The sequence below is a fragment of the Zootoca vivipara genome, chromosome 13 (assembly GCF_965207765.1).
Source record: "Zootoca vivipara chromosome 13, rZooViv2.hap1.1, whole genome shotgun sequence".
NCBI classification, from domain to species: Eukaryota; Metazoa; Chordata; class Lepidosauria; order Squamata; family Lacertidae; genus Zootoca; species Zootoca vivipara.
Window position 1 is genome coordinate 44229039 of NC_142596.1, and position 26585 is coordinate 44255623.

General features: G+C 46.5%; 1 protein-coding gene across 2 annotated transcripts; it reads right to left on the minus strand.

Annotated features, from left to right (window-relative positions):
- Positions 1-1725: 1725 nt before the first annotated feature.
- On the minus strand, positions 1726-26585 carry NATD1 (N-acetyltransferase domain containing 1). Of its 2 annotated transcripts, XR_004693584.3 has the most exons (4): positions 25545-26585; positions 14056-14174; positions 11586-11764; positions 1726-5071 (listed from the first exon to the last, which is right to left on the minus strand). XR_004693584.3 is itself a non-coding variant. In XM_035131746.3 (3 exons), exons 1-3 carry the CDS (start codon positions 25639-25641, stop codon positions 4955-4957), a joined length of 333 nt encoding a protein of 110 aa, XP_034987637.1. In that variant the 5' UTR covers positions 25642-26087; the 3' UTR covers positions 1726-4954. The 2 variants fall into 2 exon arrangements, 1 of the variants encoding a protein (XP_034987637.1); XM_035131746.3 differs by lacking the exon at positions 11586-11764 and having other exon boundaries at positions 25545-26087.

Sequence of the window (26585 nt, forward strand, 5' to 3'; positions counted from 1 at the left end):
TTATCAGCACCTGGCATTTCCCTTTTCCTACTCTAAAACCTACATATAAATGAACTCATGGATGCTCCCCCACTGAGAACATATCTTATTTTGAGCAGCCAGGTTAACTGCTGCTGCTTCACATCAATGCAGCAGACCCTGTATTTTTAATTTAAATAATAATAATAAAAACACTTGGAGAAATTAGTACCAGGAAGTGGCCTGGCCAGTCTGGTCACACCAGGCTGAACATTACTTCTTCCATTCAGCTGCGTAAGGCATTTTAGATCATCTGAATTATCAGAGCTTCACATAGCTGCATTTGCAAAATGGCTTTTAGATATTGCCTGAGATCTTGTGTGTTATGGTCACCATGAGGTGCTATGACTGGTGTGTGGAACAATTCTGAGCAGTATCCCTTCTTCCCAACAACTGTGAGAATTGGACCAAAGCGGGTGCATAGCTAGGCCCAGTCTCAATAAAATTCATACAAACAAGCAGTGACATAGCAGGAACACATGTTCATATCTGAACAGAAGTTCATGTCATTTCAGGGGTGCTTTGGGCTGATCCACTTGATAACCAGAGCATAATGTGTGAATGGACTCTCCTCAAAGTTGAGGTGACAATCAAATGATACAACACGATGAATCTTTTGTGATTCTTGTGTGTACGAATGAGCCATCAGCAACCTAAGTTATCTCTTGCAAATTAAGATAATGTCATAAACGGTGTGTTCCTTCTCTGGCCTCTGGCCTCACTGATCCTTGTTTGTTTTTTTGGAATGTACGAGTGGAATCTGCAACAAAAAGTTGCAGCACAGAATGCTCTTGCTTGGAGGGGCATGTCTTCTTCCAGGACACTCCATTACATTCCCTCTCCCAACATTTTCCACACCTCAACAGCCAGCATTCCATGGCCGCTGAGCCAGGATTGCTTTGGGTTCTTGTGCAAGGCTTATATGAAATGGCCCTCAAGAACTGGACATCTGCCAGGGTAAATATTGGTATCTAGTCATTCCACAATATTGAGAACATGTATGTCATCTAAGGGCAAGGTGAAGCCAAGAAATAACCTTCACTCACCACAAGTGACTAAGCCTCCATCTGCGTTATACTTTTAAAGCAGTATCGTGCTACTTTATCACAACTTCCTGAAAGAATCCTGGGAATTGTAGTTGGTTAAGGGTGCCGAGACTTGTTAGGAGACCTATTCCCCCCATAGAGCTACAATTTCCAGAACGCCCCGGGAAGAGGGATTCACTGTTAAGCCACTCTGGGAACTGCAGCTCTATGGCAGGAATAGGAGTCAATCTGGAAGCGCCCATAATTAAAGCCCTGCAGGATCAGGCCCAAGGCACATTGAGTCCAGCATCTTGTTCTAACAGTGCCAAACCAGATGCCAATAGGAAGCCTACCAGCAGGATCCGAGGACAACAGCCTTCTCCCTACTGGTATTCAGAAGCATACATCTTTGATACCGGACATAGTGCATAGCCTTATCTTCCAAGAATATGTCTAAACCTCCAAGAACATTGGCCATGCTGCCTGGGGCTGAAAGCTGGAGTCAAACCACCAGGAGAGCATCATGGTGGCTCTCTCTACTTTAGAGTTTTGAAATTTACTGCATTCCAGAGACACTGCCTTTACATTGTTTAATGCCCACAATTTAATCCACGCGAGTTACCTCTTCTCTTAAGTTACGTGTCCTTCCCCATCAAATACCAGCAAGACAAGTCGACGCCAATTGGTTTAGCCACACATTTTTATTTGTATACCATGCAATAGGGTCGGGTTTCCTTAATAATATGACAAATGGGGGAAGGATAATGTTAGACACAAACACAACAGAAAGATCATTTTAAGAGGTCCTGAGTAGGAAAGGCACATTATTTACCACTTTTAATTGAATAGTAAGGGGTTGGGGGGGCAATGAAAATATATCCACACTGGGTGGAAAACACTGGAGGACAAGTCATAAATAGATATTCCATTTGGTGGTTTGGGGAGTTATTCAATTGTCTGTGTTTTCCCCAATTAGCTTTATAGCTTGTGCCTTCAACACTTGAGCAAGGGAGATGTCTCCATGTTCTGTTCTGTTCTGTTCTGTTCTCCAGCAGCAAGCCGTAGCAATGGTCTTAGCAAGCTGCAAGGAAGATGGCCCATCACAGAAATAAGCTAGTCTTGAACTGGGGAACCTGTGGCCGGACTCTTAAGTCCACCACTCCTGATCATTGGCCATGTCAGCTGGAGGTGATGGGAGCTGGGAGTCCAACAACATCCCGAGTGTCATGGATTCTCAATCCCTGATTTAGACACAGGGAGAGAGGTCGTTTCCTCCCCACCACAGTTGCTTCTGCAAATCTCTTGGTGGCAAGGGATGAGTAACTGGAAACTCCAGCTTGGAACTGGCAAGCACTGCTATTCAACATAATATCAAAACACAGAGAACAGAGAAGGGGGTGGACCCAGCAGTAAACCCTTGGGTGTTGTAATAAAAGACTATCAAAAGACATCTCGGGTGGACCAGAGACTGAAATGATCGTTGTAGCACCTTCAGGATGAAGCTCCAGCACTAGCAAAATACCGAGCTTGTTTTTAAGGCAGGGTTGGCTGGCCTTGATCTCACCAAGCTCTCTTAAGAAATCAAAATGAAGGACCCTTCACTGCATTCACCCTAGGCAGAAACTCTACCTGCGTTGAACAGTGGTATACATGAGCAGGAGATGGAAGTCAGTGTTTCTGACAGCCATAAATGCCTGCCTACACACACACACACACACACACACACACACACACAGTGTACAAAAAGTGGGACTAGGATTGCATTCACTGCTTGGTTCTTTCCACGTGACACCCGACAGCATACCTAGCACGAGGGCTGCATTGAAATGTTGATCTTATCAAGACAACAGGAAAGGGGATTGGCAATCACGACACGGTCAACACCCACACCGGACATTTCAAGCATTCTTATGCCACTTTTAACAGCCACGGCTTCCCCTAGAGAATCTTCCGAACTCTCCGCGACTGTGAAAGCGGTACAAAAGTGCTTTAAAAATATGGTGCGGACGAGACAGTAGTTACAGAATGGTAAGAAACTGGTGGCTTCCTCTGCCCGTCTGCTTTAGCTCCCTTCGGCCCTTAAATGGGCAGAGGTGTACCCATTTTCCAACCCAAAAATGTCAGCAGGCAGGGGTGTGCGTCAAAGAGCGGGGGAGAGTGAGTGAGTTGTCAGGAGGGTGGAAAGACATCGGATTTCCCTCCACAAATGCCAGAACTGGTTCTCTGCTGTTTTAAATACAATACATATAAGCACCAATCAACCTAGCTTCCTGTTGAAAGGAGCAATGTTACCACGGGGACCCGTGGTCTTATTTCTGCCAAACCCACCAGCTATATTGTTGAAGAACCAAGCCGGGCAAGAGAGGGGGGCATTTCAAAGCGATAAATGTCTGGAACAAACAGAGAAGCCCCTGTGGCCTGCCGTCACCATGGCAGCCTGACCTAGCCCGCCTTGCTGAGAAAGCTACAATAGCTCTCAAGTCGAGTACATGTCTCCCACACAAGGACTTCGGAGCAGAGGGACAGGGCTTGGGCAACGTGACGGAAAGGGGAGGCCAAAATTCATAGTTGGAAAAACTAGAGGAGGGAAATGGTATTGCCATTTTCGATCATGTAACCCACAGGCATGCGGAGATGAGGTTCAAGTGTTAATTACTTCTCCATCCACACAAACGCTGCTTAGAGCAAGCCAGAGAGCAAGCCAAGTCTTTTCTTTCTGACAGCTTTCACATGCTTATGTCCAAGGCAGCCAAGCAAATCCTGTTTTTTTGCACTGTCCGTTTCTGTCAGGAAGTCAGCTGAAGTTTACTTGCCGCAGCTTTTTCCTTGGCTCGTCTCCACTTGCGACCCTAAAAAGCGGCTGCCGATCATGACTGGCTTTCCTATTGTTAAAATGCCCAGGATTCGTTTGCCTCGCACAGCTTCCTCTGCCCTGCCGTTTCCTTCCTTCCTCCTGCTACCCGTTAAACTCTCAGTCTTGTTATTGCTTCTCCTGTGTGTGAGGAAACGCCCGCCACTTGAGGAGGAGAGCTCTGGAAGGGGGCGAGGAAGAAGAATCCCACCAAAACCCCAAAGGAAAAGAAAACAACAGGCCCTTTCCTTCTCCAATGTGCAGTCACGTTTTTCAGCCTTCCATCCCAAACGAACTGGATCGCTTAATTACACCTTTCGCCTCTGGGTGGCCACCCAGGTACGCCATTCCCTCGTTGTGGGGAACAAAATTCGCCATGTACACTTGCTAACTGTCTCACTCAGTCCATATTGCTCACGTCTGCAGAAGCACATCGGAGTGACACAGTTTTCTCGTCTCTAAAGCATCGTGTCTATTGCAGTTAGCACCGAAAACCTGCTTCCTTTCCAAGTCCAACCCCTGAGACAGCCATGGTTTATTTTGCATTGTTAGTTGGCATCCCAACGTAGCAAAAAGTGCTTAAGGGCCTAACTGGATGTTCAAAAAGACTGTCGCCTCTGCAGGGCTGTAGATTTCAAGCTTTCCCCAACCCTGCATTGGCAAGGAAAGCAGTGCCTGGTCTCCGATCATTCTGCTCGATGCTTATTATTTCGGGAGGAAGAACCAAAATTAGGAGGTGACCCCTGGCCTGCTTGCCCACCCCTCTATTGCCACAACGCTAACAAAGGCCTAGTTTTACACCTGGTGGTTTCCTTAAGATAGGAGGCCGAAGTAAACAACAAACATCCAGGTGATACCAGCTATCGCAAGAGCCAGGTGGAAGCATTGTTGAGGAGTTGCACGTTTGTCTTTACAAAAATAAGAACTCTTGAGCATGTGCAGGGGGCAGTGTAGGGGTCCCAAGTCAGCCCACAAACAAAAGCTGCACTGGGCCGCCTAGAGAAGCCAGGCTTGCTCATGCCCATGTCTTAAGTAGTGTAGGCCCTTCAGCCTTCCTGCGTTAAGACTGTAAACGTTCCAGATACTGAGGCAGTGGGTTCTCCTTGACGTATTTCTGAATGTACCAACATGTCAGGTGGGCTTTCAAGTCCTCTTCGACCACAAAATCCAAGGCTGCCTGGAAACAGAGGAAAGCAAAAGAACCACCATCAACATCTTGCAACATCAAGTTCTCATAAGCCCTATCAAGACCCAAATGTAGCAGCTGAGTTTTCTGCTTTGAATAAGACACTGGCTGTTTGCTGGGTAAGGTTCCAAATTTCTGACTAATTTCTGGCTAAATAGGATTTGGCTGTCCGGATGTGCCACTACAAATGCTTAGCAAGCACGCGAGCAAGCATCTTTTTGGAGAAAGAGTGAGGTCACATCTATACCCTACACCAGGCATAGGCAATCTCGGCCCTCCAGATGTTTTGGGACTACAATTCCCATCATCCCTGACCACTGGTCCTGTTAGCTAGGGATGATGGGAGTTGTAGTCCCAAAACATCTGGAGGGCTGAGTTTGCCTACGCCTGCCCTACACATTTAAAACACATGGCTCCCATCCCAAAGAATCCTGGGTACGTACTATAGTTTAACACACACACACACACACCGAGCAGCATCTCCCACCACCCTTAAACCACAGTTCCCAGGATTCTTTGGGAGAAGCCCTGCGCTTTCAACGTATGGTAAGGATGTGACCTTAAAAGTGCAACAAGTAAGCTACATAGAGGTTGCTGGTGCATGTTGAATATGTGGTCCGTACAGGTGGCAACCTACCATGAATACTGATTTTCAGTATTATAAATTACAAGCGGGTTTGTCCCATCCTTATTTTTAATTTTTTTTTGTTGATATTCATGGCCTCGATTGTCTCGATCAGGGCTGCAATGTTAAATGGATTTATAACTGAGGGCCTTCTGGCGGTTCCCTCGCTGCGAGAAGCCAAGTTACAGGGAACCAGGCAGAGGGCCTTCTCGGTAGTGGCACCCACCCTGTGGAATGCCCTCCCACCAGAGGTCAAAGAGAACAACAACTACCAGACCTTTGGAAGGCATCTCAAGGCAGCCCTGTTTAGGGAAGCTTTGAATGTTTGATGGGTTTCTGTATTTTAATATTTTGTTGGAAGCCGCCCAGAGTGGCTGGGGGAACCCGGCCAGATGGGCGGGGTATAAATAATAAATTTATTATTATTATTATTATTATTATTATTATTATTATTATTATTATTATTAAAAACCGTTAATCAGGAGCACATTTTAGTTGATTCATTCAGACAGCAGATTTTAACATGTTAATGTCAGGAACCTAGGGAAATGCTTTATACAGAGTCGGGCCATTAATCCATCTAGCTCATTGTTGTCTTCACTGACTGGCAGAGGCTCTCCAAGATTTCCGGCAGGGTTGCCACTCAGCCCCAAAGATGCCAGGGGCTGAACTTAGGACCCTCTGCGTGCAAAGCAGATTATGATTACAGTGGCATCTTGCTAGACGAATGCCCTGCTAGACGAATTTTTCGCTAGACGAATGTGTTTTGCGATTGGAGGTTGCCTCGCAAGACGAATTCGTTTTGTGAAAATTTCATCTAGCGAATCGCGGTTTCCCATAGGAATGCATTGAAATTCAATGAATGCGTTCCTATGGGGGGGAATTTCAATGCATTCCTATGGGATTCGCAAGACGAAATTTTCGCAAAACGAATTGACTCACAGAACGAATTAAATTCGTCTTGCGGGGCACCACTGTATTATTTATTGAATTTGTATACTGCAGATCTCAGGGTGATTCGCAACATTAAAAAAAATACAATGTAAAAACACAAAATACATGATAAAAACAAAAACATACAAACAAATAACACCCCCCCCCCAAAAAAAACACCAAACCAACCCTAAAACTGCAGGTGGAAAACATCATCTTGAAAGTGGTATCTCCCCACCCCCCCAGCCGAAAAAAACCACCATTTCATACCCTGAAAGTGTCCCAGAAAATCCAGGGCATCTCATTTTCTCTTGCGAGAGAATAGTGGTAAATTTGGGGTTTGATCTCACACGATTTCACGCTACAATTTCCCCCTGAATAAAGCATTTGGGGGGGGGCACAAACTCACGCGACACTCAAAAACGCACAGTCGTGTCTTCCCTCAAATAATTTTGGGAGCTGTAGTTTGTTACACTACTCCAATTTCCCTCCCAGTGTCGTCTAACAGCAGCCATAAGAAACTAAAACTCCCAAAATTCTTGGAGGGAAGACATGACTGCTTAGTATCATAGCATATGATGTGGACTAAGATCATATAATTGTACCACTGGTGTCTTCTAAAGCAATGCCTGTAACAACACACATGTAAATTCTGGTCAGCCAAAGAGGGCATATAGGGATGGGGGGGGCGTTATTCGGGTTACATTTAAAGCCATATCTAACCTATTCACACTTTCTGAAGCAATCTGAAATACAGTCATCGTTAGAAATCTGCACTTCTTTGAATTTTGCGATGTGGTTCCCCAACCAAACAGTATTTCTAAAAATGCATATATTAGGGGAAAGTGTTCATAAGAACATTTTCATGCATAATTTTTTTAAAAAATGCATTATATTAGGGGAAATTGCCTGCAAAAACGCGTACATTAGTCAGAACTGCATACAAAAATGTGTTATGATAAATTTGCACTAAAATGCTAGTGAATTTTCATGAGGATTAGATAGATAGATATAGATATATAGTGCAGATTGAATGTGGAGAATTGAATTAAGTATTGGAAAATGAGAAATAGAGAACCAAAATAGAGAGATCCTTCTATTCCTATAGGGCAGGCATACAAAAATCCTTTGTATGGACAGCCCACCTTTAAGCAAATGGTCCCAGGATGGTTTAAAGATATAACAAATATGCATAAAAGGTAAAGGGACCCCTGACCATTAGGTCCAGTTGTGACTGACTCTGGGGTTGCGGCGCTCATCTCACATTATTGGCCAAGGGCATATGCATAATGTATATTAAAATCATAAAAACCACTGAACTTTCAAAAACATATTTGAAAAGACAATGCTACTAGACCTCAAGAATCGCCGAAGAATTGATGCTTTTGAATTATGGTGCTGGAGGAGACTCTTGAGAGTCTCATGGACTGCAAGAAGATCAAACCTATCCATTCTGAAGGAAATCAGCCCTGAGTGCTCACTGGAAGGACAGATCCTGAAGCTGAGGCTCCAATACTTTGGCCACCTCATGAGAAGAGAAGACGCCCTGGAAAAGACCCTGATGTTGGGAAAGATGGAGGGCAGAAGGAGAAGGGGACGACAGAGGACGAGATGGTTGGACAGTGTTCTCAAAGCTACGAACATGAGTCTGACCAAACTGCGGGAGGCGGTGGAGGACAGGAGTGTATGGCGTGCTATGGTCCATGGGGTCACGAAGTGTCGGACACGACTAAACAACAACAACAACAACAACTAGACCTCAAGGAATTAGGATTGCCCCAACAAAGAGAGCAGCTGCTGTTTTACTGGGTTTCTCTGCGGATTTTAGAAGAGTTTTTATTGTAAGATATTGTTCTCCTCCTCCCCTTTTCATTGATGTTATGCTTTGTGTGTTTTTTCAGCGTTGTAAGATGCTTAGAGCCTTTTTATGTAGCTATGCTTTAGCGCTGTAACTTGCCCTGGGACCTTGGTGTGAAGGGCAGAAAAAACGAGTAATAATGATAATAAATGCTGTGACGATATTATCAAGCTTGTGTATAGGAATTTAAGAACAAACAAACAAAAAGACAAAAGCAGCTTGGCTAAGAAAGTTGCTCTGGGATACACCAAGCCATTGTTTGGATGCTTAAGGAAGCCTCCGAGTGCCACCTCTGATTTGATGTTAGTGAAATCGCTATCTCTTTAAGATGTGGCAGGAATTCCTCCTGGCGCAGACTGGGCCCCCTTTATCACAGCCTCATGCAGACAAAGGAAGCTGTAAATTGTCCTCATCTCCCCTATGTCTGTTGCAGAGGGGAGGGAGGGAGCAGGATTACCACTGGAGAGGAAGAAAAGCAGGAACAGCAGGACTCCCCTCTCCAACCCCCACAAATCGGTCAGGGCTGGGCAGAAATAAGAAAATCCCTACTGGGAGCTTCATGGATCAAAATTGCAAACGATGCCACTTCTACCAGAAATTGCAGGTTGGAGAGGTCGCTTTCCTTTCCCTTTTTATTTCAACGCTCAGATGTAATAATCGCTGCACAGTTCTCCTGGATCATTAGCTAATTTAACAACCAGATGCTGGAGCAGGGGGAGAGAGAAGTGAAGGAGGCTCAAATGCAACGGATCCAAGAGAAGGGAGAGCTCTGGAATGAGCAGCTAAGAGAGAATCCAGAGCTCTGGGATTCCGCTGCATATATATACGGTATATAGATGCTTCAGATCGCAGAGAAACAACTAGTGGCCTGGTTAGATCTCCATGCCTGGCTGCAGTAGTTTGGCAAGCATGAAGCTTGATCCAGACAAGACAGGGGCATTATTAGGATGTGGCAAATCAATCAATCAATCAATCAATCAATCAATCAATAGAATTGGAAGAGACCACAAGGGCCATCCAGTCCATCCCCCTGCCAAGCAGGAAACACCATCAAAGCATTCCTGACAGATGGCTGTCAAGCCTCTGCTTAAAGACTTCCAAAGAAGGAGACTCCACCACACTCCTTGGCAGCAAGTTCCACTGCTGAACAGCTCTTACTGTCAGGAAGTTCTTCCTAATGTTTAGGTGGAATCTTCTTTCTTGTAGTTTGAATCCATTGCTCCGTGTCCGCCTCTCTGGAGCAGCAGAAAACAACCTTTCTCCCTCCTCTATATGACATCCTTTTATATATTTGAACATGGCTATCATATCACCCCTTAACCTTCTCTTCTCCAGGCTAAACATGCCCAGCTCCCTAAGCCGTTCCTCATAAGGCTTACATACTATACAACAACAACAACAACAACATTTATTATTTATATGCCGCTAATCTGACTGGTTTGCCCCAGACACCTTGTAGGCGCCCAGTAAAATATTAAAAACATGATAAAACATCAAACATTAAAAGCTTCCCTAAACAGGGCTGCCTTCAGATGTCTTCTAAAAGACAAATAATTGTTTACATTATTTCCTTGACATCTGCTGGGAGGGCGTTCCACAGGGCGGGCCCCACTACCGAGAACACCCTCTGCCTGGTTCCTGTAACCTCACTTCTCGCAGGGAGGGAACCGTCAGAAGGCCCTCGGAGCTGGACCTCAGTGTCCAGGCTGAATGATGGGAGTGGAGATGATCCTTCAGGTCGATTGGGCCGAGGCCATTTAGGGCAGGCATCCCCAAACTTCGGCCCTCCAGATGTTTTGGACTACAATTCCCATCATCCCTGACCACTGATCCTGTTAGCTAGGGATCATGGGAGTTTTAGGCCAAAACATCTGGAGGGCCGCAGTTTGGGGGTGCCTGATTTAGGGCTTTAAAGGTCAGCAACAACACTTTGAATTGTGCTTGGAAACGTACTGGGAGCCAATGTAGGTCTTTCAAGACCGGTAGTGTTATGGTTTGTGGTTCTTTTTAAAGAAGAAAAAGCGTCATCAGCCTTTTAGTTCTAACGCAACCGAATGCAGACATTTCTCTTTTGCAAAACACCTTTCCTTACATAATGCATTTTGGTATGTTATTTTCAGCAATATGTGCATGTTCTACTCTACCATGTGTATTTTTGTACACATTACTTGGGCTGGAGAACCGCACTGCAAAATTAAGAATTCCAAAGGGTGGATTAGTTAGATTCACCTTGAAATGTGAATTGAAACAATTTTCTCTCAATACAGTCGTACCTTGGAAGTTGAACGGAATTAGTTCCGGAAGTCCGTTTGACTTCCAAAATGTTTGAAAACCAAATCGTGGCTTCTGATTGGCTGCAGGAAGCTCCTGCAGCCAATCAGAAGCCGCGGAAGCCCCATCAGATGTTCGGCTTCCAAAAAGAGTTTGCAAACCGAACAGTCACTTCAAGATTTGTGACATTCGGGAGCCAAAACATTCAGGAACTAAGCCGTTCAAAAACCAAAGTATGACTGTATTTCCATATCACTTTGCGATTCCCCTCCCCTCTTTCTAACAAAAGTTCCTTATGAAAATTCACCAACCTTTTGGTAATTTTTTTCCCTAACGTGCAGAGTTTTGTGCGCAATTTTGCCAAATATACACATTTTTGCAAAAAGAAAGTTTCCCAATAGTTTCCCAATACAATGCATTTCTGGATGTTAGTTTCATTGATATAGGCATTTTCATTGACATTTTAACCGTGTGTGTGTGTGCACATGTGTGTGTGGCAGAGAAAGTTTAAGTTATAATATCCAAAACAATAAATAAAATGAAATGAAAAAATTGCACATCTTTATTGGCTGGAATATTGCACTGCAAAATGGGAAGAAACAGAGGTTTTGAGGGTTGGGGTTTTGTGCCTGTATTGTTTTGCAAAGTGTGAATTAGGTAGGTTCGCCTTTAAATGCAAACTAAATAAAATTTCGCCCCTATCCCTAGAAAGGTGGTAGGCTATGCACTGCCAGCAGGGTGCATTCATGCAAATGCCTTTCCCTACCAGTGCGCTGCAGACAAGAAGGGCAAGCAATAAAATAAACAAACCAACAAACCATTTAAACAGCAATCTGACAGGCAGAAATGTGGCAGGTAAAGCTTCTCCGACCAGCTTTTTCACCTCCGCACATTTGTCAACATCAGGCTACCACTGAACAGAGAGGAGCCAGTCAACAGAAGCGGGCAGCCTCTTTTCCATCCATCCCTCGATGGGAGGGCATCTCTTGTTCTCACGCTGAAGATCAAGAGAGGGCACGAGGGAAAGAGAGCACAGTCACATCTGCCTCCTGCCAACCCTTCTTTATGGAAATGAGGCAAATCACAGGCAATCAAATATGCAAAACAACAACAACCGAGCCTTCTCCATCTCCACGCCTTGCCCACCCTGGTGCTACTCCCAAAGAGACCAGGTCCGCTTCTGGAAAACAGGAGGGCTAAAAATAGCAGGCAAGCTTCCAGAGAAGCAGGGCTTAAAGAGGGGACAGAGGAGGAGGCAGTAGTGCAGAAGGATAATGCGGACATTCGTCAGGGTTTATTAGAGCAGGCAGTAATTGGGCATATGTCTATCTCCTGCCCCCCCGCCCCCCGCAACCCTCCAAGCTCTGCATTCAATTGAGCCTTCCTGTGCTGTTTCTTTGGTTCCCCTCCAACCAGCTCCCCAGATAACAGCGAAGCCCTTGCACATTTTCCACCTGGCTTGAGCACACAAAGCTGCCTGGTTGCGCAGGAGTGAGGGGAACCCCAGGCCCCTGGGGGGGGGCAAACGTGGCCCCTCTAAGCCTCTCTGCCTGGCCCTCAGGACTCTCCTCAAGCCACACCCCTTCACACAACCACACCCCACACCCTCATTGAGCATTTCTACCTAGCTGGAATGTGTCCTTCAGCTTAAGAATAATAATAATAATAATAATAATAATAATAATAATAATAATAATAATACCGTAATAATAATAATTTATTATTTATACCCCGTCCTTCTGGCTGGGTTTACCCAGCCACTCTGGGCGGCTTCCAACAGAAGTATTAAAATACAATAATTTATTAAACATTAAAAGCTTCCCTAAACAGGGCTGCCTTCAGATGTCCTCTAAAAGTCTGGTAGTTGTTTTTCTCTTTGACATCTGGTGGGAGGGCGTTCCACAGGGCGGGCGCCACTACCGAGAAGGCCCTCTGCCTGGTTCCCTGTAACTTGGCTTCTCGCAACGAGGGAACTGCCAGAAGGCCCTCAGAGCTGGACCTCAGCATCTGGGCTGAACGATGCAGGTGGAGACGTTCCTTCAGGTATACTGGGCTCACTGATTAATTTCGTGTGTATCTGAAGAAGTGTGCATGCACACGAAAGCTCATACCAAAATATAAACTTAGTTGGTCTTTAAGGTGCTACTGAAGGAATTTGATTAATTTTGATAGGTCTAACTCTGAGTAGGACTAGCATTGGGTACAATCCAGAGTTTGTGTCGACCTACAGCCATCCAGACATTGCTAGACTCCAACTCCCATCAGCCTCAGCTAGCATAACCAGTGGTCGGGGATGATGGGAACTGTAGTTCAACAGCATCTGGAGGGCTACAGGCTTGCCATCCCTGTAAGAGAGGCAAGTTTGGAAATAAATTGTCATAATTTAGGGAAAGCTTTAGGGGAAGACTGTGCTATCAGGTGAGTATGCAGGTTTGGGTGGGCAACCCCCAGGAAGAAGAAGAAGAAGAAGAAGAAGAGGAGGAGGAGGAGGAGGAGGAGGAGGAGGAGGAGGAGGAGGAGGAGTAGTAGTTTGGATTTGATATCCCGCTTTATCACTACCCGAAGGAGTCTCAAAGCGGCTAACAATCTCCTTTCCCTTCCTCCCCCACAACAAACACTGTGAGGTGAGTGGTGGAACGCCCTCCCATCAGATGTCAAGGAAATACAGTGGTGCCTCGCTAGACGAATTTAATTCGTTCCACGGGTCTTTTCTTATAACGAAAAATTTGTCTAGCGAATCCCATAGGAATGCATTGAATTTTTATTTTTATTTTTTGCCCATAGGAACGCATTAATTGAATTTCAATGCATTCCTATGGGAAAACGCGATTCGCTAGACAAATTTTTCATAAAACGAATTCGTCTAGCGAGGCAACCTCCACTCGAAAAATCCTTTCGTTGAGCATAAATTTCGTTAAGCAGGGCATTCGTTAAGCGAGGCACCACTGTATACAACTATCTGACTTTTAGAAGACATCTGAAGACAGCCCTGTTTAGGGACGTTTTTAATGTTTGATGTTTTATTGTGTTTTTAATATTCTATTGGGAGCCGCCCAGAGTGGCTGGGGAAACCCAGCCAGATGGGTGGGGTATAAATAATAAATTTATTATATTATTATTATTATTATTATTATTATTATTTATGATAATCATAATTATAATAATAACAGGTTCACTTGTTTCTATGGGTCTTCTCTAAGTATAACTTAATGGGATGCAAGTTTTATGCAAATATGTGTACTCTTTTGGGGAGGATCTACAAGTAGAAGCACCATTTGCGACCCGTACCTTTGCCAGATGTTTGGCTATTCCTCTTCCTCTGTAGGCATCAGGTACTTCCGTGTGTTGCAGGTCCACTATTCTTTTCCCCACGTACTCGTACAACAGGACCGCTTTGTCATGACAACCTGCGCGAGAAAAGATGGCATCCACACACTTACAAGAAATATGGAACTAAACCAAGAACCAAAACCTCCTAGACTTTCTGTGGTTCTTATTATTATTTTAAATTTATACCCCGCCCTCCCTCCCAAAGGACCCCAGGGTGGTAAAGAGCAATGGATAGAACAACAGTAGAAATCTATTTTAAAGAACTTTACAACAATTCCAACACAAGTGCAGGCTGGGAAATATCTCAACTTCAACGCCTTGTTGCAAGAGGAAGGTCTTCGGAAGGCCCCAATAGGACAACAGAGGTAGCACCTGTCTAATATTCCAAAGGGCAAGTGCCACCACACTAAAGGCCCGGAATTGCTACATTGTACGGGATGGACTTCCATAGGATGCCTATATAGCTCAGTTGGTTAGAGCGTGGTGCTGATAATGCCAAGGTTGCAGGTTTGATCCCCGTATGGAACAGCCGTGTATTTCCTGCATTGCAGGGGGCTGGATGAGGTCAGAGCTTTCCAAACTGTGTGTCGCGACATGTTAGTGTGTTCGACTGCAGTGTGTAGGTGTGTCACACAAGCGCTCCTCCTGGGGCTGGAAAGGAGTTTGTTTCACCTCCGGTTTGCTAGTGAAATTTTATTACTGTGTCGTGAAATGATGCATGTCTAAAAAGTGTGTCGCCAACATGAAAAGTTGGGAAAGCTCTGGGCTAAGATGATCCTCAGGGTCCTTTCCAATTCTATGATTGCATCTTCAGGTGGCCCTCACCTGTCTTCTTCCATTATCTTAGGGTCAGTTTTATAGAGCACTAAAAGCTATTTATGCAGCACTTCAGTACATTCATATTACATTACTACCACTATATCTTCTCAATAATTCTCTAAGGCAGGAGAATTGTATTACCCATTAGCAAAGAATCAGTCTTCATAATGGACAGAGAATAGACTACAGGTGGGGGGAGCTTGAGTATTTTAACAGTCCTGGGGAGGAGTGCTGATTAGTATTTATGGAAAACAAGGGTGGGGAACCTATACCCCTCCAGTTGTTTTCAACTACAACTCCCATCAGCACTAACTATTGGCCATGCTGGCAAGGGGTGATGACGGTTGAAGCTGAACATCTGGAGAGAGAGAGAAGGAGTGTAGTGTTTTGGTCCGAGTGTTGGACTGTTGTTATTCGTATCTGTCTGTTTTGAGGGACAATGGAGTGCAGCGGCATAGTGTGGGGAGCCAGGGGTGGCCATGACCCCAGGCACACAATTTGGAGGGGTGCAAACCAGGCATCCCTACACAGGGATCCCTGTCTTGCCCTGCCTTCCGCCGGGGGTCTCTGGGCCTGGAGCCCCGCCTGGCCCCGCTGCAGCATTCCTGGCCCCCTTGCTAAATGGCTGCCCAGCCAGCGTTCACTCACTCCTCGCTCAGACGGTGAGTGGGTGCAGACGGAGGTGGGCAAGGGGTCACCCCAGCATAGCACGGTCTGGCATTCCTCTCCATGGGCACTGGGAAGATTCACCCACCAAGGGCCATGTCGGCCATCCCAGCTCCCCCCTATGCGGATGGACAGGCGGCATAGCACAGGCCTGCTTGGCTCCAGGGACGAGGGCTGGGCCAGCGCAGTGGGCTCCATTCACCTTCCAGGGCTGCGCACACCCTGGGTGCCAGCAAACACTGCTACGCCCCTGAGGTTAGCAGCACTTCTCTGGGGAGCAAGACTGGGTAGTGTACATGGAGGTCCTGGGCTGCCCAGACAATGAGACCCCGCCCCGTCCCAGCCTCGCTGGATTCATTTTGCTGTCTCTCATCTTCTGCTAAAAACTTTATCTGCAATCCATCTGCTTAGTTGTTAGGTACACTTGTTACGGTGGCATTTTTCACTTCCTGCATTAGCCACCATGCGTAGCTTAAGCTATTGAGCAGGAAAAGCAAGGCAAATTTCCTTTAAAAATATATATTAAAAAAAATAAGAAGGCCAACATCAAGGCAACTTATAAGCATGTCTGAACAAAGCTGTTTTCTGTCTTAACTGGGGCAGGCTCCCACAAGTAGGTCTGCTTTTGCACTCAGGTCTTACTGCACACTTCACATTGGCAACTGGTTGACCACTGTGAAAACGGAGTGCTCTTCTAACACTATTGTAGAAAAAGACAACAGACTCCAGAGATTCCTGCATTGCAGGGAGTTGGGCTAGATGACCCTTGGGGGTCCCTTCCAGCTCTGCTATGATTCTACATCCTAAGCCTGCTATCTGCAGATAGGAAGCCACTGAGTCGGGCCATTCACTTATCCAGCTCAGTAATGTCCAGACCTGGGACGCGGGTAGCGCTGTGGGTTAAACCACAGAGCCTAGGGCTTTTCGATCAGAAGGTTGGCCGTTCGAATCCCAGCGACGGGGTGAGCTCCCGTTGCTCCTTCTGCCAACCTAGCAGTTGGAAAGCACGTCAATGTGCAAGTAGATAAATAGGTACCGCTCCAGCGGGAAGGTAAAAGGTGTTTCCGTGCGCTGCTCTGGTTCACCAGAAGCGGCTTAGTCATGCTGGCCACATGACCCGGAAGCTGTACGCCGGCTCCCTCGGCCAATGACGCAAGATGAGCGCCGCAACCCCAGAGTTGGTCACGACTGGACCTAATGGTCGGGGGTCCCTTTACCTTTAATGTCCAGACCAGGTGCAGGGAACATGTGGCCCTCTAGGGGATTGCTAAACCACAAGTCCAATCATCCCTGGCCATGCTTGGCGAGGCAACATCTGGAGGGCCAAAAGGTTCCACACACCCGGTCTAAATTGAGCAGCTGTGGGTCTGCAAGAGCTACAATTCTCAGAGCTTCTTGGGAAGAGGAATTGATTGCAACCCCCTCTGGGAACTGTAGCTCTGTGAGAGGAATAGGAGTTTCCTTTCAACTCTCAGCACCCCTTGCAAGCTGCAGCTCCCAGGGTGCTTGGGGGGGGGAGCTATGACTGTTCAAAGTGGTAGGACACAGTTTCTAATTTATAGCGCGGATGGGGCCGAGCTTTCTTTCAGCTGGCGCAAAAGACCGCAGAGATTGTGCGGTTTAAATTTCACACACAGGACGCATGAGGCAGGGCAAGGACTGATTAAACACCAATTGAAAAAGGAAAGAAAGGTTTGCATTGACTCATAATCTTGTAGGCATGGGAGCATGTCAGGCCAGAGCGGAGGGACTGCAGAGCTCTGTGCGCAGACTGCATGTGCTCCCGCGTAGAGCTGTCAATCACCCCAGGCAAAATAAAAAGCCCCCAATTCATACATGCGCTGAATAGCACCCAGGCACAGCTTTGAGTTTTGGGAAGATGCTGGGCAGGAGGGGGGGTCCCTGGGAGGTGGAAGAGGCTGGTACGACCCCAGACAAGGGATGACGGAAGTCAGCTAGGTCTTTTCCAGCCTCAACAGGCCAAGTGTGTCAGACACACAATTCAGCTCAGTGTCGCCAGACTGAAACCACTGCAATGGCGAAGGAGCTGCCACACAGGGGAGTTTCTTTGTGGAAACGGCATTTCCAAATATCGCTTACGTGGGTTAGCTAAGCTTTGCTGTGCTTTAGGACTCTGCGCTCACAGCGAATCTGTATGAAAGAGCGCACAAGGTCCCAGGTTCAATCCCCAGCATCTCTAGGTAGGGCTGGCTGGAGAAGTCTCCATGTTTGAAATCCCACAGTCACTGCCAGGCAGTGCAGACCAATGGTCTGACCAGTGCTTTCCCCCCAAGAAAAATAGGTTTCAGAACTCACCATGAAGTTGTTAACAGTAACCCACTGGGTGACTCGGGGCAGCCCTGAACAGACGCTGGTTTGGCAACAGCAGCATTTGCCACCTGTGGAACGTGCTAAAAACTACATCAAGCTGGCTTGGGGGGGGGTCGCCCCTAGTTCTGGTGCAGGGCAAATAAATGCTCCCCCACCTCCTTCGTTCTTAGAATCAGGCAGAAGGGCCCTTGTACAAATGCCTGCACATGATAAGCAAAGTGGAGGAGCCTCTCCTCTGGCCTGATCCAGCCACTCCCCTCACCCCATATCCAGGTTCTGAAAGAACCTAGTGTGGATGGGAAACACGGAGGAAAGAGTTCGATTGCATGTAATTGTGCGCAAAGGAACACGCACAAAAATGCACATGGGAAAAGTTGGGTCTGTGCAACCCATGTGAGCACTAATACCCCTTCCTGTCTCTCACACTTTTTAAACAGGCAAATGAGGTAATGCAGATAAGGACACTCCTTCTTAGCCTTCTGACTAGGCAATAGGAAACGGCTATGAATGCTGTTTGAGCAAGCGCCCACAGAAAGAAAGAAAGAAAGAAAGAAAGAAAGAAAGAAAGAAAGAAAGAAAGAAAGAAAGAAAGAAAGAGAGAGAGAGAGAGGCCAGGCAGGTTGCAGAATTAAAAGGAACAGTTTGTTCCGAGAGCGCCGTTGCTTTCTTGCGATTCAGGACAAAACTCTGTTTACAAGGCGGTTCTTTTCCCTCAACCCTGAGCAACTGGCATGTTACTAGAGAGAAAGAGAGCGACAAACAGACCACAGAGAGAGGACTTAAGCCACAGGAGTGCCAGAGAACTCTCTTGGCAAACAGGCCAGCTCATGTTTGACACTGCAAAGCTTCTTCCTCTTTGGGATTCACCTTCAATTCAAATCGGAGAAGGCAAACTGGGCAGGGCAATTTAAAACAGCAGCAGCAACAACAATTATTGCACATAAGTGAGAATCGTTACTTTGGTTTTCGGTGCCAAGAATTAAACAATCTTCTGGGGAAGTTTGGAAGAGGCCACAAGGACAAAGCAAACACAAAGGATCATGGGGGAGAAACGTTGCAGGATTCCTATTAAAATCTACAAGCCCCTATCTATCACTTTCCTTAGTTTTATTTCACACACACCCAATAGCCTTCTAAAACACACTCACAAAGGAAACCAGCAAAAAAGGTAAATGGGGCACGTCCTCTCTAGCTCCCCTGAAATACAAGCAGCATGTTATCCATACCCTTCAACATTTCTCTGATGAAAATAGGGACATCCTATTCCATAATAATAATAAAATAATAATAATTTATTATTTTTACCCTGCGCCCATGTGACTGGGTTTCCCCAGCCACTCTGGGCAGCTTCCAACATATATAAAAACATTATAAAGCATTAATTTTTTTTTAAAAAAACCTTCCCTATACAGGGCTGCCTTCAGATGTCTTCTAAAGGTTGTACTGTATAGTTACTTTTCTCCTTGGCTCGAGGGTCACATAGCTCCACACCCCACAACATTTGTCCAATGAAAATAGGGACATCCTTAGGAAAAGCGGGACATTCTGGGATCACAACAGAAACCGGGACAACTTCTGTAAATATGGGACTGTGCCTGCAAAATAGAGACACTTGGAGGGTCTGCAATAGCACTTTAAAGGGCCATTGCTTCCCACTGAAGAATTCTGGGAGGTGTAGTTTGTTAAGGGTGCTGAAAGTTGTCAGCGGACCCCTGTTCCCTTCATGGAGCTACAACTCCCAGAGCTTCCTGTGAAGAGGGATTGATAGTTAAACCACTCTAGGAATTGTAGCTCCGGAAGGGAATGAGGTCTCTCAGATACTCCTCCCATCATCTGGAGCACTCAGTTGGTTAGAACACAGTGCTGATAACGCCAAGGTCAGGTCGCGCGTTCAATCCCCATCCGGGCCACCTGCATATTCCTGCAAGGGGTTGGACGAGAAGACCTTTGGGGTCCTTTCCAACTCTATGATTCTATTATCTCCCGCCACTGACATGCTTGCTGGGGCTGATGGGAAGTGTACATACACACACAAGCTCACTTGACATAGTACAGCCCATTCTATCTTCTCAGAACACCCACCAACTGATTCTGCTGCTGGTGCAGGCAAAGTCTCACATAGATAAGGCAGTAGATCTGAATCTGGATGGAAGGAGGAAACTCTCACAATGGAATATATCCCCAGAAATTTTTTTTCCTGAAACTACAAAGCTTGCATATCAGGAATAAATAATAATAATAATAATAATAATAATAATAATAATAATAATAATAAATCTATTAAACATTAAAAGCCTCCCTAAACAGGGCTGCCTTCAGATGTCCTCTAAAACTTTGGTAGCTGTTTTCCTCTTTGACATCTGATGGGAGGGCATTCCACAGGGCGGGTGCCACCACCGAGAAGGCCCTCTGCCTGGTTCCCTGCAACTTGGCTTCCCTTGGTACTGGACCTCAGTGTCCGGGCAGAACGATGGGGGTGGAGATGCTCCTTCGGGTATACTGGACCAAGGCTAAGCTTGAGAGAATCCTTGAGAGCCAGTGTGGTGTAGTGGTTAAGAGCGGTAGACTCGTAATCTGGGGAACCGGGTTCGTGTCTCCACTCCTCCACATGCAGCTGCTGGGTGACCTTGGGCTAGTCACACTTCTCTGAAGTCTCTCAGCCCCACCCACCTCACAGAGTGTCTGTTGTGGGGGAGGAGGGGAAAGGAGATTGTTAGCCGCTTTGAGACTCCTTTGGGTAGTGATAAAGCGGGATATCAAATCCAAACTCTTCTTCTTCTTCTACCTTCTCCCCACTGGGAGAGCAGCTCCAAGACTTTTTTTTTCAGGGCAGGAACAATTATGACCACTTGCAGCGCTCTGGCAAGGGAAGGCAGTGATAATGAGGCTTTCAAGTTTGTGATGGGTTAGCACAGAGCAGCCTTCCCAGCTATTTTTGGCTGGGGGCTGGTGCAGCTCAAAACACTTGGAAGGCACCAAGCTGGGGAAGGCTGGCAATGGAGGAAGTCAGAGAATGAAAGTCCTACTTCATACTAGTGGTTTAAAGTGTAGCACTTCTTTCCAAGATCATTCGCAATTCCAAGTAAACACTAAAGGTTGCATTTTGGCTGGTGAAGATCATTTAATGAAGCTTAGTGTGCTTACAAGCTAAACCTGTGCAGTCGCCACTGACCAGTGGACTTTACTCTTATGCATATGTTATTGCCGTCATGCTGATCCCAGCAGTTCCCAGGTTTCAATGGAGATAAATAGTGGCTTTGTTTGGATGCAGTGCTAAACAATGGACGATCTGCAGTGAGCTCTGGGTTTATCTTTCCTCCCTCTCCTCTTCTGATGTAACTGCAAGGAGGCGATCTTAAGCTTCCACTTCCAATTCAGATTAAGTCCAGTTTAGTGCAGGGGACGGCAACGTGTGGCCCACGGGCCAGATGCAACCCACGAAGACAGTTTTGCCGGCCCACGAGCCGCCCCTGAACCAAGCTGCCCACTCAGCAAGTCCCCCGCACACTGTGCTAAACCAGCGCAGCACGGGGACTCGCCAAGCAGCATCGGAAATTGCATCTGCGCACGCGCAGATACTGGAAATCACTTCTGCACATGCCCAGATGCCGAAAATCACTTCTGCACAGCCGGGATTTTTGGCGTCTGGGCATGCGCAGAAGCAATTTCCAGTGCCGCGGACATGCACAGACGCAATTTCCAGCGTCGTGCTGCGCCAGTCCGGCCCATGGACGATCTCCGTGGGAGTGATCCGGCTCATGGCCAGTAAACGTTGCCGACCCCTGGTTTAGTGTGTCGGACAAACCCTGAACGGTAGGTAGATTGTTGAAAGGAGGCGGTTTAAGCCATAGTTTGTGAAAGTGGCTTGTTTCAACTAACTACAGTCAAGATTAATCAAGTTTAGGGATCAATGACATACTAAACTGCAGTTCATCTAAAGTGGAAATGAAAAGTTTCTGATCATTTTCTTGTAGCTGTGCCAGAGGAGAAGTGGGCAAGCCAAGGTTTAGTGTTACTTCTCATCATTAGAGCAAGTCTAGGGTGCAGATCTGCCCTCACTGCAATGCCAGTAAACTGGTTCTATAGCTAGGTAGCACCCTCTTCCAGTCACACTTACTGGCTAGCCCACTTCACAGGGTTGCACCACTATTTTGAGCTCTTGGGAGGAAAGGAAATATAATTATTTTAAAAGGTGACAGAGTCCAACAATAGAACATACTATTCCCTAAAAGGAACCACTTGTTCGATGAAACCCTGAATATTTAAAATGCACCATGACCTCCTCTACAGCCCTTCTGGGGATGCAGCTGTTCCTTTGGCCATCATGTGGCAGAGAGTTCCACATTTCATTCAGGTGCTTGATGGAAAATGTTATTGAAACCAGCTGCAAGCTTATTCAACAGTTTTCCCTATACGCCCTGCCTTCATTGTAAAGAGTGAGCACTAACATCTGTTCCCTGTTCATTCCCCCCCCCCCAAACTCTCCACCCTTGTATAAATATTTCCCTATCATGTTCCGCACACCCTTTCGAGATCTCTTTTCGGAGCTAAAGAAAATTAAAGCCGACTGCAACAATACCTTTTCACTCACATAACTTTTTAAAAACAACAAGAGCAACTGAACTGATTTACAGCTCGGCAGATTTCCTACGGGAATCCATCAGTATGAAACTATTTTAACCATGTGCTATTTAAAGAAACTGTTTGGCTTCACTGTTTTCTTTGTAGCCCTTCAGTCGTCCCAGCAATATTCATTTGATGGTTTACTTTCACCCATTGTTAGGCCTGAAAAAATTGAATGTGGTGGTACTTAGCGAAAAACAAAATATCTGTGTTACTATTCTTAGTAGCTTATGAACAATGTCTCCTACTGGGTATATCATTTTTGAAATTGTTTACCCATTTTAATATAACCTGCAATTTGACAAGGAGCAAGCACTTAAGATCCTTTTTTCCTTAACCCAAAAATGGTGGTTCTTAGCTTAAAAATAAAAGCAGAAGAGGAAAAATGGAACATATCTTGATATATTTAGAAAAGACAAGCATTTTCATTGAGAGAAATTTATCCATGCAATACAGTATATATTTGAGCTGAGGTTAACAGAAATAGCCACCTGCCCGGTCACCTGCAGCGAGCAAGAATCTGTTGCAGGAGATTCTCCTATGCAAACAGGAGAAGAGATTTTCCGTGTTCCTTTCAGGTCAATTGTGGGTCATAAATGACTAACAGAGGTACATCTGAAGAAGTGTGCATGCACACGAAAGCTCATACCAATGACAAACTTTGTTGGTCTCTAAGGTGCTACTAGAAGGAATTTTTTTATTTTGTTTAGAGGTACATCTCTCACTGGGCAGGGTGTTAAGTTTTATGTATTCATCCGCAAGGGACTTTTATCCACTCTTATCATCTGACACAGAACCATCTTGAAACCAAATGGTACTCTGAGGAGTTACTTCATCATTTTCGGCTCCCACCCCTTAATATTTGATGAACTCGTTTTTTTGCATTGCTCACACAACCCGTCTGCTGAATGGGCAATGGTGTTGTACCTTTCCACACAATATTTAAAAATAGCATTGATAATATCTAACACCAGCATATTGTTGGAGATGCAGGTCAGTGCTACTGGCTTTGGGAGCAAATATGCATTCCTTTACGTTGCTGATCCGTTAAATGGGTAGACAGGAGCCTACATAACAGCCCTGCAGGATCAGGCCAAAAGGCATTTCTAGTCCAGTGTCCTGTTCATGAAGACGCCCTGGATGCAACAGCAATTCTCATGAAAACATGGGAAACTGCTTTCTGCAGAGTCAGAATATTGGCTCATTTAAGCTCAGTGTTTTCTGTTCTGACTGGAAGCTTCTTTCCAAGGTTTGTGGCAGGGGTCTCTTCCAGCCCAAGTCTGGTACCCTCGCCTTGCTCCTTGCCTACCCCTCAATCCAGGGTCTCCAGATGGTTTTGGACTACAATTCCCATCATCCCTCACTGCTGGTCCTGCTAGCTACCGTTAGGGATGATGTGAGTTGTAGTCCAAAAACAGCTGGAGACCTAAATTTGAGGAACCCTGTAATCCATCCCTTCAGTGGTCAAGCAGGAAAGCTATGAAGCATGCTTAAGCCATTTGAGAATCCCAGCATGGACCTTGCAAAAAATAATAATGTTATAAGTCTCTCTCTCACACACACACAAGCTTCATTCTTTTCACATGGCCTGCCCTTAGTAATATTGCAGTCATGGACCAGGGCAGAGCTTTTTTTTTCAGCTGGAGCACAGTTCCAGCACCTCTCAGGTGGGTGCCATTACGGGCTGGCACCACTAACAAACTAGTTTCCAGGACTCTTTGAGGGAAGTCATGTGCTGTAAATGAATAGTGTGTGAGCAGCCCCAGATTTGGGAAGGGTTAGGTTTAGGGTTACTATTTTCTGCTTTGCTTCAGACGGCAACATGCCTTGAACTAGCCCTGGGCCTCAGCCGTGATGCTAGGAAACAAGGGGAGGCCCTCTGCATATACGGTAGTCATGAGTGGTGCTTTTTTACTACATGTGCTTTAGGACTCTCAAGCCACACCACAGAAAACACGACTGCAGCCGTAGCCAATCTCTGACAACCACAAGAAATCATTCGAAAGCAACTCCCTTTGGAAAGTCTGCAGGGTATATAAGTTATGCATAGGATCAGGCCCCACATGCTGGTCAGATGCGGCTTAAAATCTAAGTACTGTTCCCTGCAGCAAAAAATAAGTAGGGAACCGGATTTATAAAAGTAATCTTGTTCATCACATGATTTACTCAAAATTAGCAGATTGGGAGAAAAGGGAGGGGGAGAAGGCGGCAGCAATCAAACTAAAAATTAAGCAAGTTTGTACCACAGAGCGGGGCGGAAGGGGGAGGGACGTGGGGGCTTCTGGTATCAACCTCCACAGCTTATTTAAAAATAGATCCTGCAAGGACAGGTGTTCCCCTACCAACCAGAGAGTAACCAAGACAGCAGTAGCAGCAGTTTGCGCGGGGGGGGGGGGGAGAAGAGTAACAGAGACGGGCACAGAGGAAATAAGAGCGCAGCTCACACAGGGGAAGAAGGCAGGCGGTTGGGGGGGGGGTAGAAGAAAAGAGAAAGCAGGAATAAAATTTCTTGGTCGCCCCTTCTCCCCCACCTCCTTCTCCTTCCCACAATCTCCCTGTATCCAGTTGCTAAGAGGTTGACACCATAACTAATCTGTTGCATAACTAGCCTCCCACTGCAGCAAGAGTTTTTTTAATTAAAAAATAAAATAAAGAGGGGGTAAAGGAAAGAGAGAGAAACTAATGCGGGGGGGGGGGGGCGATAGCTATATATAAAATTAAGCCTCCCAAGAACAAAAACCAGATATTTGCTTTGAATTCTCCAAGGGAACAGCACCAGCGTTCCGGCGAAGGCTTTTTATTTTTGCAAGCGCATCCATCGCCTCCCTACATTCCAAACAAAAGATTGCGCGGGGTGGGGGTATTTTTGGGGACACACACGGACACACAGCAAATCCGATAGGGCCAAATAAAAGGAGGGAGGGGAGACACGCACGAGCCAACCTCCAACCCCCAAGCTCCCCTTGCCTGCCCCTTCTTCCGCCACCTCCACCTGGTCTCGCCTTTACCGTTCAGCCTGACGGTGAACTGCCTCCTCTTGCGGTCGTGTTCCACCTGGATCGGGCAGCCGGGCTCCAGGATGTTGAGCTGCCCTGCCTGGGCCATGGTGGCGCGGGCACAGCAGCAGGCCGACCCGGGCGCGGGCTGGTTGGTTGGCTGGCTGGCTGGCTGCCTCCTCCCTCCGGCGCCCCGCTTTGGCGTGCTCTTCGTGGGCTCGGTTCTTTTGTGAGCGCGCGGGGGGCGCCTTCCGAAAGGGCCGCTCCTGCTGCTCGCTTGCCTTCTCTGCCCCCCCTCCTCCCCGCGCGCTCCTGCCAAACCAGCCAGATGTGTCCAAAAGAAAGAAAGGAAAAGGGGAGCAATGTTCGGCGGGGAGCAATTAATAGTTAGCAGGCGCTGCTGCCGCCCCCTCCACTTCTTGTTCTGCGTCTTCCTCCCCCTTCACCGCCTCCCCCAAGCCAACTTCAGCGGAGAAAGAGTGCAGGGCAGTGACCAGGGAGAGACATCATAATCTCCTGCTGAAACTGACACACAGCAGCAGCAGCAACAAAAAAATAAAATAAAAACCACACAAAAAAGCCAGGAAATCAGCTGTGGACTCACGTGCCAGCTGGCCGTCCAATGGCTGCTCGGCCTTTTTTGTTTTGATACATTCCATTCGGCTCTTAAAGGGACCGCGGCCCCCAGATCTTCTCCGGGTTTGTGTGTGTGTGTGTTTACGTTGAAAGGGGATGAGTTCTTCCTGGTTGCAACTATTTGTTGTTGTTTAGCCGTTTAGTCGTGACCCCATGGACCAGAGCACGCCAGGCACTCCTGTCTTCCACTGCGTCCCACAGTTTGGTCAAACTCATGTTGGTAGCTTCCAGAACACTGTCCAACCATCTCGTCCTCTGTCGTCTCCTTCTCCTTGTGCCCTCAATCTTACCCAACATCAGGGTCTTTTCCAGGGAGTCTTCTCTTCTCATGAGGTGGCCAAAGTAGGGTGCAACTATAGGTTATCTTAAAAGAGGGAGAAGGGCCCCTGACTCACCCAATTCCAACTTGGGCTGCCT